Source organism: Paramisgurnus dabryanus, chromosome 9 (assembly GCF_030506205.2).
Source record: "Paramisgurnus dabryanus chromosome 9, PD_genome_1.1, whole genome shotgun sequence".
NCBI lineage: Eukaryota > Metazoa > Chordata > Actinopteri > Cypriniformes > Cobitidae > Paramisgurnus > Paramisgurnus dabryanus.
The window spans coordinates 30088889-30104938 of NC_133345.1; the positions used below are offsets into that span (position 1 = coordinate 30088889).

Below are 16050 nucleotides of genomic sequence, written 5' to 3' on the forward strand. Positions count from 1 at the left end.
TGTTTTCAGTAAAAATATCTAAAAAATTATTAAATTAAGATGCTTTTGTTGATGAGCAAAACACCTTATTTTCAGATTTTTTGCTTGTTTTATTTTTTATTTTATTTTTTTACTTGAAATTCATATTTTTGGTCTAAAAACTAGAATTATTTTCTTGGGTCGTTTTGCTCATCAAGAAGAAGCATCTTAATTTAAGAATTTTTAGATACTTTTACTGAAAACAAGACAAAAATACTAAGAACATTTTTTTTCTTGAAAATTTTTTTTTTGCAGTGTAGGTGCTCTTTAAAAAATGTCACTGTGTCAGGTTGGACTCGGGTCAAATTTTGTAGGGTTTTTCTCAGGTCGGGTCTTTCTTGAATGATTTATGCACATAGGGTTTGGGTACAAAGTGATTCGGGTCGGGGACATTTCTTTGGACCCGAGAGGACCTCTGGTGTAAGGTTAATATTAACACGCATAAAAAGTTATTAATTTATCATCAAACCCTTCTTTATTGTTTTGTAAATATATAGTGCATAAGGTAAAATGACACGAATGTTTTTTTTTTAAGCTTTTTAAAGTAATGGTACACTGCAAAAAATGATTTTCAGAAAAAAATCTTAGTCACTTAAATTTGATATTTTCGGTCTAAAAACTAGACTTATTTTCTTGGGTCGTTTTGCTCATTAAGAAAAAGCATCTTTATTTAAGAATTTTTTGATATTCTTACTGAAAGCAAGACAAAAATACAAAGAATTTTTTTTAAAAATCATATCCATGTCTTTCTTACTTAGTATTTTTGTCTTGTTGTCAGTAGAAATATCTAAAAGAATCTCAAATAAAGATGTATTTTCTTGATGAGCAAAATGACCTAAAAAAATAAGTCTAGTTTAAAAAAAAAAAAAATACAATTTAACTCTTTCACCGCCAGCGTTTTTAAAAAAAGTTGCCAGCCAGCGCCAGCGTTTTTCATGATTTTCACCTTAGTTTAATGCCTTCCAGAAAATGTTCTTCTTTAAATATATAAACAACATACAATATACCAAATGAAAGAACAGACCCTCTGCTTTCAAACAAAAAAAAACATTTCATCCTACCTTTAGTGGTTCTTTTGCAATCAGCTTTTGAATATGGGTAGGTTTCTGCAAAAACACCATATTTTGAGCAAAAAGCAGAGATAATTCCATTTTTGTGACGGACTTTTCATAGAGATCCCATTCAGAGCGATCTTTAAAACAGACACGGACATGCAGCCGCTTGCCATAGGGCAATACTTCCGGTTTTAAAAAGTTGCGGAAGGGCGCCACCTGGTGGATAATAGCGGTATTGCGGAAAGACGGAAAATCTCATCATTGGCAGGGAAGCGTTTTCTCTTAATTGACGAGATATCTCGTCAATGGCGGGGAAAGAGTTAAGTGAGTTTTTAAAATTGGATGGTTTTTTTTCACCCCATTGGCAGATATTTTTGCTTGGGGTAAGCAAATATTTCTTAAATTTTTCTTGAATTTAGTGTTTAAGAAAAATTTCCAAGATTTTTTTGCTTACCCCATTGGCAGATTTTTTTGCTTGCTTTATGCACAAAATCACTTAAATTTGATATTTTTGGTCTAAAAACTAGACTTATTTTCTTGGGTCGTTTTGCTCATCAAGATAAAGCATCTTAGTTTAAGAATTTTTAGATATTTTTACTGAAAACAAGACAAAAATACTATGATTTTTTTCTTGAAAACCATTTTTTGCAGTGTAGTAATGGTAGAAGTTGTACTATTTATTCTTTTGGAAGTTAGCCAAATGATTGATCATTTTAAACAAAAATAATTGAAAAATAATCGATAGATTACTCACCTATTTCTTATACAACAATAAACTCAACAAAAAAATCATTAGCTGTTACCCTAATTAAAATATTTGTCTTCTTGCAAAACTTTAGTTAATTTTTCATTTACACCAATGCTTTTTGAAATCAAAGGTGAATAAATGGTCCATACAGCTTTCCATCTGATTTCTTATCGGATCTATTAAAAAGTTTTTTTGATTCGGTTAATTGAAGTAAAGTGAGTCAAACTGACTTGCGCTCCTTCCAGCTGTGAAGGTCAAAGACTGCCGTGTAGAGCACATCCACCAGGCCAAGAGTTTTCTCCGGGTCCAGACAGCGCTGCAGCAAAGACATCGTGGCTGGATCTTCCTTCAAACACCTGAGAAACAAACAAGACCAACAATTTGTTTCTATACAACATCATCAATCAATAGGTGTCAATGCCTCTCCATGTCAATAAAACTCACCATGTGGAAGGAACCTGTATCACAACTTTCGATCCTTCAAGACAGATCTGAGGGGCGTAAGCTTCTTTATTCTCAATCTGAGCCGTGTCGACCACCACCTGCGCACACATAAACACAGCTATTAACAGTACAAGTGCTCAGAAAAACATTTGTGAAGTTGCTCAGCCTGAGCATCAATCATTCCTCAGCGACCTGACAGATGATCGACATCAACAGAGGGCAGTTTTTCACTCAGAAACACAAATGAAATATTTTTAACAACACAGTTCTTGAAAAGTAACCACACCACAAGTGTCGTATGAAATAGGGAGGGTGTTTCCTATCAAACAGGAAGTGGACTATTGTTATTATTAATAGTGCAGGTGTATCCTCAGCATGGCCCAAATGATGGGGAAAACACATACACACGCCCAACGGTCAAGGTCAATCTGACACCACCAGAAGCACAGAACAGCACGGAAACGGATTTATTATTTTGAGATGCATCATTTTCCTGTAACTGGTAACCTTTTCCAAAACCTTGGAGTTCAGTCTTTTATTTCCTCCCATGCTGAGTGTTTCTAAGTGTTAATAAAGCAGTGATGTTATAGCCCGAAATCAGCTCGAAACATCTGATGACAGGAGCTGAAGATGTAACGTGACCTTAACAACCGCGTGCTTGCAGAAAACTCATCTAAACACATCCCTACCCATTAAACATTTTGGTCAGCTTATGTCTCATTGTCTGGTTCTTGGACCAGACTCCATGCAGATGGTAAAAAATGAAACTCACCAGTCCGGCTTGTCCGAACAGCAGCTGAACGGCGGTTTTACAAGCCCCTCTCCAGCTTGATGGACACACCTGGTTCAACACCTCTGTGACGGGAGAATCGTCTCGCACGGCACCGCCGTTCTGATCCACTGCATCTTTGATCATCTGCAGCACGGCATGCTAGAAAGAGAGAGCGATTACATTACGATTTACAGGTTTTGTAAGATTCACCGTCTACGTTTATCTTTGTTTCTGCAGTAATGGATAACAGCTAAATTAAGAGTTTGGATCCAAAAAAAAAAAGAGTTACCACCAAAATCAGTATTGTATCAGGTCAGTATTAAAAAGTAAATTATTAATTTTACATAAAATCCAGTATCCACCGTGTTATTCTGTCATCTTTTCTCACTTTTTCCCCCAAAACTTGATAAACGGGCCTCCTCCTCTGCAGAATGCAATAAATCCACTCAACCAATCACAGCGCACCATTTCATGCATTGTAAACAACAATGGCGGCGCTTTGAATACACACAGAATCCTAGTTTTCCTCATCTACTTTGTACTTCGTGATCAACAAACAAACAAAAACAAAATAATACTTTTGATGGCATCGATAAACCTGTGGTGGTTTTCGGGGACGGGAAAGAAACGTAAGCCATCAACATTGAATAATTTATGCGAGAGGCACTCGGGTGAAGTAAAAATGCCGGCTATTGCTTGTTCTCCCGACAGCATCAAGCTTCTGTCATGCTAACACATTGACCCCAGTGGATCTTATGAAAAACTTTCCATTATTTTACTCAAAGTCAACGAAAATCGAACAGGACCAAAACATTGTACAGCTGATCGCTGTCAAAAAAAGTTCAGTGTTGACGTCTCAAGGATGACAGCAGTGTTCATAATATGATAAAGTAAGTGTTTTGATTTATGCCATTAATGTTTTTTTTAATCATACCACTAGTCAACTAAGTAAGGGATAATGTAGAGGCAGCCGGTAGTTATCGGGAAATAAGCCCCGACAGTGTGATCAGGGACTTGTATCACACTGAAGGGGCTTATTTCCTGATAACTACCGGCTGACTCTACATTATCCCGCTTATTACACGGCTACTTGTCACATAAGAAAAAAAACTGGACATGAATATGAATTTGAAACATTTTATTGGCATATTTGTTTTAAATTAACATTTTTTATCCTTCCGCGAAACTGCACAGATGCATAAAATGATCGTAATACCTTATTAAGATCCTCTGCTTCATACTTGTCTGTCTCCATTTTTTTCTCTTTTAGCCAGTCTTTGAGAAGTTGTAATGCCCATTCTGTATTTTTTTGTGTTTTGGCTTCGTAGCTGTCATGCTCTATTTTGTCAAGTTCAGTCTCAGTAAGCTCTCTGTGTCTTGTCGTGGTTGTCCAGTGTTTGTCACAAGATGGCGCCAAACAAACAGTAATCTTTATTGGCGCGGAGCGATCTTACTCGTAAAAGTAGTACCGGCTATGCGTTATTATTTTGGAGCGGTTATTATTCGAAAAGAACGAACCTGCAAATGTCTCAACTGACCAATCAGAATCAAGCATTCCAGAGAGCCGTGTAATAAATCAATATAACATGCCAAAGATGAATGCACATATATTGATTCAATAGATTTATTGCATTTTGTTAAAAAATAATCAGTTTTTATAAAAAATCTTTGAAAATCAAATGATGATAATAATGTTATTATAACCTAAAAGATGCTTTGTGAAAGTTTGTAACAGAAAATAGTGGTTTTCATCTTGTCACTTTCTTGGTATAGAAAACACATTTTTAACCACATTAGTCAAATGGATTTATTGCGTTTTGGAACCAAACTCTTCGAATATTCTTTAGTCATTATTCATGTGTGTAGCGTGTTAATGCTCAAAAATTTGTGAAGATCAGAGTACCGTTTTTAATTTCAGGTTGTCGGATGCGCTTTCGTTAAAGGAAACTCCTCTGAAGAGATGAGAGCCGATCTGAACAGGAATTGTGGGTAATTCACACTGGATGGGCTGAGACGTGGTATGAAAACGTCCGGCCTGTTGCGCTTCTGCATCACTGCAACAACCCTGAACATACACAAACACAAATAATCAAATGCAAATAACACCACACACAAACACGCACATGTGGATACACGATCTCAGAGGAAGGACTAGTCACACACTAGCGATCACCCAAAAAAAGCACAGGAGAGCTCACATTTTCTGCAATCTTCCTTTGGTATGAACGGACCTTTAGACCTTATTTCTACGTATTATCATTAACCATTTTTATAACAACTATTGTGTTGTCACTGTTTCCAGATTGATCAGTTTTCACTCTGGTTGGTTGTTATTCAGGTGGTCTCTTTCTGTCTAAAAATCAGTTTACAAATTTAAGTGATTCTTTGCTTTTAAAAAAAGTTGCAATGTTGAGACGTAATGCTTGTGGTCAAACTTTACATAAGAGAACAGAACCACAGTAATGAATAGTGTATAAATGTAAACATACCTGCAATGCTGCTTCAACTGCTTTGGGATTAAAGTGAAATCCAGCCTTCAGTGAGTATTCACTGTGACCCAAAGAGTCTAATGCTGCTTTATAAGCCTGCAGGACACACACACACACACACGTGTATAGGTAATGTCAGTTTTCCAGTAAAGAGTCAAGACATGCATGTTTTTATTTACATCTATGTGCGTATTGACCTGCAGTGCGTTGTCGATCTTGGCGTTGAGCTCTTTAAGTTGATGTTCAGGTATACAGGTGTTCTGAGAGCAGAAGAGTTGCTGCACCTGTATGCCAGACAGACAGCCGTCCCTCCCTCTCTCCCTGAGACATGCAGTCAACTGCAACATACATACAAATCCCATTACTGCTAAATCTACAACACCACAAAAGGTGTGCAGTCTGAAAGTTAAGACAGGAAGATTCGATTCTGCACAACAATGTACTGACAATACCTTGGTGAACCTCATAAGAAACATCCAGGTCATATTTCTCCCAAAATGTATACAAGTTTGACAGTAAAAAAAAAAAAAAGTAATTCTCAAAGCTATATAACAGTAGCTGCGTTTAGATTAACCTTCGAATCGTTCAAATTAAAATAGCAAATTGAAAATGTGCCCAATGGAAACACGGAATTTTCGCATAGACTCTCGTATATCGCAAAAAAGTTTTTACTCTTGTGCGAGGGTTTTTTTAAGGCAATGCGGAAAAGGAATATATCGCAATATATCGTTACCCCTCATTTACATGTCACCTGCACAAGAGTCACATGATCAAATGTTAAAATCATAGATTGTACAAAAAGATGGACAACGGGACTTTGCTTCCCTCCATTGTAATGATTTGAAGCCAAAAATGTCCAACCATAGTCGTAAATGTTACGTAAAAATGTCAGTTTGGAGCTAAGGCATGCGCAGAAGGAATAGTCAGTGGAGCCAGAGGCGAAGCCGCGGTTTTAAACTTCCGCCCAAACGCCCGCACGACCAATTCAACCATGCCAATCATAACGACACGCCCCATTTCAATTACTAGCTAAAATGAAACTTATCACAAAAATGAACACTTGAACATATATCAGCGTGATAACAACTACTTGAAAGGACCAAAACCATCTTTCGGAAACTTTCATTGAAAGTGTAAATAATTTTTTTATTTAGAGCAGAGCCTAGGGCTGGGACAACGCGTCGACGTAATCGACGACATCGACGCAAAAAATACGTCGACGCAAAATATGCGCGTCGATTCGTCGGACCCAAAAAGGCGGCGCTGTAGAGTAGTAGCAACGCGAGTGGCTCCAGTCCACTCCGGCTTAACAGCAAGTTTGAGCAGTGCGTAAGCGGCGCATTTTTTTTCAGCGCCCATGTTAACAAGCATGCACCCTGCCGCATGAGCAGCGCGAGCTCGCGGCTCTGTAGCAACAGCTGCGATCGTTTCTGCGTGGGTTCTGCTGCGCTGCTCAAGCTCAATTAAAGTGAAAGTGCTTTGTTTATGGTTTAAATGCTCGTGGATTGACGCGAAAGAGTGTCATTTTACCATAAAATCATGAATGTGATGCCAAGTGTGTTTTAAACAGTCATGACTTTGAGCAATTTAACAAAAAGCAATGAAATATGTAAAAACACACTGTTGCCAGAAGACTGTGCTTTCATTCACTTTCTGTACAGCAGTAAATGAGTCCTCATCTATCTTGATAAACTTAAGAGAAAGAGATTTAATAATGTTTGTGCTTCTTAAGTCTAATTGTGTTTATATCTGTCATAACATGGACTAGAACAGCACGAAAACAATGTGGATTAAACAAATCAAGTTATAAAAATTACACTGTTTGACCATTAAAAGGCACATTGAAGAGGTTTTGCTCATAAATGCATGCAAAATAAAGTAATTTGAACTTGAGATTTTTATACTGTTACTAAACTGCACAGTATGCGCTGCAAACGCTTTATTGAATGCTTGAATGCATTATTTTGCACTTGTATAGTCTTTTTTATTTTGAAATTTCAAGAGCAATCAACATATATTGAAATGTTTACATTCAGATATGAAAATCAACATGTATAAATTGCTATTAGTTAATTAATGGGGAGATAATCGAGAATCGAAGTCGAATCGGACTGATAAAATGAATCGTTAGATTAATCGATGCATCGAAAAATGAATCGCTAGATTAATCGTTTAAAAAATAATCGTTTATCCCAGCCCTAGCAGAGCCCCATTCGTTTGAATGGAGAGAGCGGGGTTTATGACTTGTACTGCAGCCAGCCACCAGGGGGCAATCAAAGACCCAGAGGCTTCACTTTTCAAGACTTATGAGGCACACTTGGTTAAAATATGGCAAGGGCAAGACATCAAAATACAGCAAGAGCGATTTGGGAGTTGACGGCTCTGTATGCTTTCGAGTAGCTATCTCGTGTCATCCGCCGTCGGTATGAAGTCAAACACATGGCGTATAGCGAAACAACAAAATTATGTTTTAGTCGCATAACATCGGTTAATGGAAACTATGTCGTATTTTCTCAAAAAATAACGCTAAAGTTTTGCGCAAATGTTTAACTTTTTCCCCGCTACTGACGAGATTTTTCCCTTCCCTGCCAATGACAAGTTTTTACGGCAATCCATATTTCCATTGTTATCCACTAGGTGGCACGTTTACCCAACATTTTTTAGTTTCATCATTTCTATGATGTGATTGGTCCGCTAGAACCTTTCCCATCAGATAAAAAACGGCGTCATAGGTATTTCGGTTTGCGACGGTGAGAACAAAGATGGGCCAAGTTAAGGAGTGATTTAGCTAAAACTGTAACAAAAGTGGCTGTTTATTTACTTCCATCACTGCTGGACTTCTTAAAACATACACAACAAGTTGCTGTTTCTTCTTCGTTAGTGGGTTAAACGGACCAAGATGCTTCTTCATTGACGGTTGCGCTACTACTTTAGTTACATGGGTGGATACTGCCTACCAGCGGTCTGCATGTGTGTTTGGACTTTGACGACGATGCAGAAGTATATATGAAAACTGACGCATATCCTACGCCATCACGAATACGCCGTAGGCCTAGTCCTGGATTAATCTAAACCCTGTCGGAGAAATTCAATATTTAAATTTAATATTAAGACTTAATAAATGAGGTAAGGGTGTTACTTCTGATGCGCCTTTCCACGAGCGGACAGCTTCTTCCAGCTCCGTAAGGGGTCTTGGGCCTGTGTTCTGAGTGTGGGCATTCCCACGCCTCTCCTGAACCTGTGCCAGTGCTTCTGCCAGACACGACTGCGCAACCGGCTGCACTTTCTGCAATGCCTGCGACAGGAACTGAAAATGCACCTGCATGACGGTCAGAAAGCAGCGACCCAATACCTGCAAAAGAGATAGAGATAGAGAGAGAGAGAGAGAGAGAGAGAGAGAGAGAGAGAGAGAGAGAGAGAGGTTTATCATTCCAGCAAAATCGATTGTATATTAGTCAGGTGCATAATCTAAACATCTCTTTAGAATTAACTGGCAGATGTTTATTAGACCAATAACTGTTGCTTACATCTGCTACCCACACCAGATATGAATACACAGAACCGAAACCACACAGCAAATGAGGCACAAATCCCATTGAAGTCAACTCAATAGATGCTGAACACGGATCCAGCACAGTTCCAGGAAACAACATGCGATTTTGAACATTCCCAGACTCAGAAGCATTTTTTAATGTTTCCTAAATAGGGTGTTTTTCTGACTCATGTCTTACTCATCTGCAGAAGAGAGTGAAAAACTAAAAGACTGTTATATTCAGCATTTCCACAGTACTGAGATCACAAATGTAACGTTGTGACAAACCATCACACACAGATGGGTGATTCTCGCAAAATTAGACTTGTGAGGTGTCATGAAACATTTTGATAAAAAAGTAAATGCAAAGTAAGAGTATCAAAATAAGAGCATACAGTTACAAACATCTCATGTACTATTTTGCACATGATTTCAAATGTTTTTTCCACATTTAAGTGGAAAATTTTCATTACCGCAACGTGTCCATGACTGGAATTGTGTTCTTTGACAGAAATATTTATCATTAAAAAATCTAAAAAATAAAAAGCTTCAGTGCATGTTATACTATAAACATTTACATTAAAGAAACATGTGGCGATCATTGGTAAATGTAGAGACAATAATAAGGAATATAAATGTGTCCAAGACCAATTTTCTCATCCTCCGCAATAATTTTCAATCATTGTTTAAGCCCTCAAGGAACTAACATTTTCAAAAAAAAAAATAGTTGGAAGGGACATAATTGACTGTGACACTCAAGAAGATGGCTACCAGGTAAGCAGTTTTTATTTTTTCTCTCCAGATAAAAGTTGAAATTTTGTTTGTTATAGTACCTAGACAACTTTGTAGTTCTTTACCCTAACATGAGTTTGTAAATGCATATATTTAATGTAATATCATGTTGCGATAATGATAATTCTTTATAATGATAATCTAAAAAATGTAAATAATTCTATAGTAAATATGTTTTAAATCCTCTAAAAATAATGGTTATAGTAAGTTAAATCCTTAATCTTATATGTGCAAAAAATTGGCTGTAAGGGCTTTAAGTCTGGATTTCGTGAGAATCACCCAAATGCATTTCAAGCTGAGAAAAGCATGTACGTGAAACACAGAGAGGGCAGAAGACCGGGCCTAAATCCCCCACACGGGTTTACTTTACAGGTATCAGCTGAAAATATCTACAGGCCAAGCTGTAAAGACAGAAATATGTCGCCTTGTGCAACAGTAGACATGGAAAACAAGGCGGAGCCAACGAGTTCCTAATCCTTCACGCAGGAACACCTGAAATACATCTGAACATAAACTGCTGCATTCAAGGGTTTTTATAATCTCCTGTCATGATTATAAATAATTTCACTAATAAATAACTTTCCCATTGCCTTGGGAGACTTTTTTATTTACACAATTATTGGCAGCACTGTATGCAGTGCAAAACTCCATACCAGAATTAGACAAGCACTAAATGCCAATCCTACTGGATACAACCCATCGTAAATATGGGCCGGTTCTCAGGATCAGTGCAACACATCAGATCACATGACATGACTGGGGTCATGGCACACAAACACCTGCAGTTCAACATTACGGATGTATTTCTGAAGGTGCACTTCATTAAGACAATCAAGGTGTCGGGTAACACCCGGAGCTGGGAATACCCCACCTGTCGCCCTGCCAGCCGAACACAAACAGAAGAATGAACCTGAACATTTACATACCCAACAGGCAGATTCCCTTTCAAAGAAAAACATTAACAAATATAAGACGCAGAAAAGATGCCGTCTGTACAGCATGTACTGTTTACAGGTTATCTTGGAACGAGTATGCACACTTGAGAAACCTTTCCAGTGGTAGCTGTTGAATAAACAAAGACATTTTCATGTATTTTTGGCATCTGAAATTAGCCAAGAGCTCTGACTCAAGCAGTACTTTTTAATATATAAAGAGGGCAAAAGTGCTGCCAATCAATATACTTTATAAAGACTTTCCAGTTTACACTCCGCGTGTGATTTCTGGTTGAGCATTCAGGACGTATTTGCTTCGGCAAACATTATAAAACACTTTCACTATTTAACAGCAAACACATTGAGGGAAAGAATTCCGATTGAGCAGAATATTCCGTTTCATACTTTTTAAACTTTGACGTTTCGTGTTTGGCTTAAGTTTCCGCAGGGACTGTAAAGATGGCCGCAGCGTGCCCGTTTTAAAGACCTGTGGTGTGAAGCCTTCCTGCTCTGGGTACGACCACATCCACCAGGGCACAAATCCTCGCTCATAAAGGTATCATTTTAGCTCATATATGTCGCTCGACTACATACGTAGAGCCTGCCAGCACAGAACCGTACAGCTCGAATCAAACAGCCGACCGCATGAACCAGAAAATATGTTCTCTTGAAAAGAAAGCGTCTGGTTTCCGAAAATATCTTGGAAGAGAGGAATTTCTATATAAAGGATCCAGCGGGCTGTGAGTCTCATTCACAGGGCTTCATAACAAATCTGATTCCTAATCTGATACAAGCTACGGTACCCAAGCGGCAACCATTATTTTCATAAGATTAATAGTCGATTATTATTATTTATTTTTCCAATTAATCGACTAATCAGATAAAATCTAAATATTTGAAAAGTAAATTTTTTTTACTATTTTAAAAATCTTTTGGATTGTGCATTCCAATTAATATCAATTAAACTGCAGTTTGTTCGTTTTGATTTTAGCCTTCATATGTAAAAAAAATACAGCTGAGTAACACAATAAAACATGATAACAAGATATCGCGTGAACACATTTTTATCAGGCATTAGTGCCAGGTATCAGTCGGGGTCCTAAGGAGTCCGTATTGTCAGGGGATACCCAGTAGCTCATGACACCGGCACCCTCTACACATGAGGCCAAATAAAAACTTAATAATTATTATTTTATCTTGGAAGCAGACATTTACTTGGGAGAAACACGACAAAAGAAATGAACATTTTTGCAGTTTGCTGTCAGTTTTCATGTAAAGCAGACAAGTCGGGAGCCTTTTTTCTTGGAACAAGCAACTACCCTTAACAAAACCTCGATGCTCATGAGAAAAACCAACAGCACATAGCGTGCATGGTGTCTAAAAGGGTTGCCGATTAAAACTCTTCATCTGGTCCACTGAACTAAATGGCGAGACGTATGAAAGAATACCTAAAACTCTTGACCCTGATGACAGTATTGTGAAATTTCAGAATTAGAGTTTACATTTGAAATTGACAATTGTCTTAAAAAATGATGAATAAAATGTATATGTATACAATTATATTTGACTTTAATTATTATTTTAAATATGTGTCACTTGTTTTGGTGGGGCCAGGGAAAATTTTGTAAAAACCTGAACCACTGGGCCAGTATAAAAAATTCTGTCGGATCCACTTAACAAAACTAGCCCAATGGCCATTCAAAATTAGTCAAAAAACATCCCAATGATTATTCACAGCCCAAATACCAACAACTAATGAACCAAATATACTAGTCAACATTTGAAGTGGATCAAACCTTTTATAAAAGTCTTACAATTTTAAACAATACAGTTCTTGTTTTATCACTTTGACAAACTTTTTTGATCCACTTCAAATGATGACTTGTGTACTTTCATCTCTAACCAGCAGAAAAACATCAATCTACAGAAACAGTTTACAGCCCAATTCAGAAGTCTGGCGAAAAGCGTGCCCGCGCTGTATGATGACGGTGCAGGAGCATGTGATGTCACAGACAAAAATTCATAAACAACAAATTTCATCATCGATTATTATCGATTTTAAAGGAGCATTTCACCCGTAGAAACATTAATCTTTATTGAAAGTGCATCACATATGTAGTCGAAATGTAAAATACATTTTGAATTTGGTGCCTATTTGACCGAGAAAAGGGGTGTTTGTAGTCTCACTCCCTCAACAAAGATATTGCACTTCCTGCTTTCAAAGATGCAAAATGATGATTTTTACATCATTGAAAGAAGGAAGTGCAACACTCTACAAACCAAACGTTTATAAAATCTGCAATAACTCCATTAAGATAGACAAGCAATCAGAAAAGTGCCTATGACAAACAATACACCCACAACAGGGCTCCAGACTGCCCCCAAATGGTGGCATTTTGCCCCTAAAATTTGAGAGTGTGCCACTGAATTTAACATCCAGTGTAACATGTGCAACAAGAAAATTTGACCTTTTTTTCCAAAAGTGCACAATAAAATGTGACACTGAATTTGTAACAGCACATTGTACTTTCTGCATCTATCATTAAAGTATTTATTAGTTATACAGTGGAAATTAGTAGAAATGTGAATATTTGGTTAGCATGTAGATTTACGGTGTGTGCCCCTAAATTTTCTGGTTGTGCCCCTAAAATTTTCAGTTGGGGGCCACTGTGCTCCTTGTGAAAAACTTAGTCTGGAGCCCTGCACAAACTGTTGGCAGACCATCTGACGCCCATTGCACACAAAAACGTCTTTCTCTAAATCTGATGGGCTGGATTTATCCAATCCAAAAAGAACAACATTACATAGGCCGCCTTTAATAAAAACGGCTGCTCAACAAACCTTTGGATGATCCTGCAGAGACCTTTAACTATCTTGGACCTCTTTTGGCACTTTTCCATTGGATAGTACAGACCAGTACAGTACATTGCTTTACTTTGGCTTGGTTTTCATTTTAATTGAAGGTTAGTGCCTCTTCAAAGTGAGAGGAATTGTAGACTTGTTGTTACAGTTGTGCCGCCTCTGCTGCCGTGACATCATCGTAAATGCAATACAAACAAACGCTCGCAGATCACTTGGTTTGTTCGACGGTGCACGAAGGTAAGCATTGCATTTAGCAAATATGCTGGTAGTGAGATTCTCTCTGACCAATCAGCGATCTGCAGTGTTATACATCACTTTCAGTATCAGTACAGCAGCCTGAATCTCAATGGAGGTGGTACAAAAAACAGTATTGGGTACTACTAGGTACTGTACAAAGTGTAAACCCCCCAAAAGTGAGATGTACTGAACCGTTCTGGGCCGTACTATACAATGAAAAAAGGCCATTTAAAAGACTAGCAACAATATGCAAGAATGTCTTTGCAAATGTGAGTAGGTGGTTTTGCATGATTTACCTCAACGTCCTGCACGCTGAAGTCGTTTTGGTCTTTGAAGTTAGCCGCGCCTGCGCTGAGCTCCATCAGCATCTTGCCGATCTCTGGCTTTATTGCGGTAGTGAGCCGGCTGGTCGTTTCCATGACATGTTCCTGCACGTCTTTCAGTTGCATAGCTGCTTTGGAATATCGGGAGTCCCGGAACACACTGCCGAAGAGCTCCGTCAGGAACGCGCTCGCACGACAGAAAGCGTTCAGTGCATCCAGGTATTTAGAGATGCCCTGCTGGATGTCCGCGATCGCCGTGGTATTCCCCGGGGGCAGCGTGTGGCAACTGGAAGGGGTGGAGCCTATGGTGGCCATGGGAGATGGGGCGGAGCAGGAAGAACCCAAAGGGGCACTGAGGGTCCGGCTGAGTTCGGGCAACTGGTACTGCTGGTGCTGCTGCACTTTGTGCTTGGACCCGCCAATCAGAAAGCGCAGCTTGTAGTCCATTTTACTTTCTTGTGCACTGCAACAATACATATGTGTTCAACGTGGCCCGGGAGTGCGCGTCCTAACGAAGTCCTGCTTTACCTTCGCACGGGTTCTCGATGCCACGTAACCTGGGCCTGCTGGAATCAGGTAAAAAGATAGCTTAAAGATCCCATCAGAGACGTGGTCGCCTCAGCGCTGCGCTCCAGAGATGAAGGGAGAGATGGAGAGGATCGAAAAATTCTGCAGCCCAGCTGCAATCCTACATGCAGCTTGCATCAAAAAACAGCAAAATATCCAAAATGACAGAGTGATTTCTGTTAGCTCGTGATTCACCGTCAGAGCTGCTTCACAGGTGCTTCACAAAAAAAGAACAAGACACCCGCTCTGCGCATCCATTTTACTCCGAGCATAGCTTCAATCCGGAAAACAAAATCCAAAGTGCATCATTAATCCTTCAATCGGAAGCGAAAACCTCAAGCTTTCTGTTGGCCTAAATTTGTTTTAGAAAAATCGTAAAAATCACAAGCACAGATGAGTTCAGTCCTGCAGGAGGCCGCAAGCTACGAGATGATGTGGCGGCCCGGGCTCCAGGACTTTCGTGCTCGCTCTGACTGATCCGGTCGGTCAGAGGGTTCTGGTCTGGGAGAGGAAAAGAGAGAGAGATGGCCGAGCTCCCTCTTGATCTGTTTGCCGAGTCTGAGGTAGTTAATACTCACAACGGAAACAAATGTGCTTCCAGATAGGGTCTCCCAGCAAACGCAGATTGGAGTAACAAAAGCACAAACTATCTGTAAGGCCTCTCGGTCATTTCCTGTGAGAAAGAGACAGACAAAGAGAATGTCAGTGAGATATCACACAGAGGATGTGTTTTGACATTTGTTTCCAAGCGTCGCCTGGAGATCTGATTCAGATGTTTGTTTATAATCTATGAGGCACTGATTATTACAGTGGAAGATTAAGCTTATCACATTCATGATACATCATAAATACAACACAAATGGAAGATGTAAGTTCACATCTGGGTGGTTGTCGGATCATGGGTAAATAGTTACCAGGGTGTTCTGAGTGCTAAAGACAAAGTGGCATCCTTAAGTATTAGTATGCACCGGGTAAACAAAGTGCTAACATGTTTTCTTGTAAATATGCATTTTTTATCAGAGGGTTATTTTCGTAAACTAAAACTGAAACTAAGACGAAAAAGAAATTTTTTTCGTAAAATTATTTCGTAAAAAAAAAACAACCACAATTGAACAACTAACTGAAATGAAATAATGCAAAAAAAATGCATATTCGTTTTGGGAAAGCTTTTATTAAACTGCAAAAAAAAAAATGCTGCACTACAGGAAACACCTGTAAATGGTGCTTCATGCAAGTAAGATCAGCTGATTAACATTGGATTCTGCCAACAAAATGGAAT

The 16050-nt window shown here is 38.7% G+C and overlaps 1 protein-coding gene across 1 annotated transcript in view; it reads right to left on the minus strand.

The window, feature by feature from the left end:
- garre1 (granule associated Rac and RHOG effector 1) overlaps nt 1-16050 on the minus strand; it is a 44705-nt gene that overhangs the window by 7979 nt on the left and 20676 nt on the right. Inside the window, exons 2-9 of the mRNA XM_065283678.2 lie at nt 14178-15444; nt 8666-8878; nt 5724-5864; nt 5527-5622; nt 4941-5102; nt 3038-3196; nt 2266-2363; nt 2052-2177 (exon numbers count right to left, since the gene is read on the minus strand). Of these exons, the coding sequence (XP_065139750.1) occupies nt 2052-2177; nt 2266-2363; nt 3038-3196; nt 4941-5102; nt 5527-5622; nt 5724-5864; nt 8666-8878; nt 14178-14681 (1499 nt within the window). The 5' untranslated portion in view covers nt 14682-15444. The remainder of the gene's footprint in view (nt 1-2051; nt 2178-2265; nt 2364-3037; nt 3197-4940; nt 5103-5526; nt 5623-5723; nt 5865-8665; nt 8879-14177; nt 15445-16050) is intronic.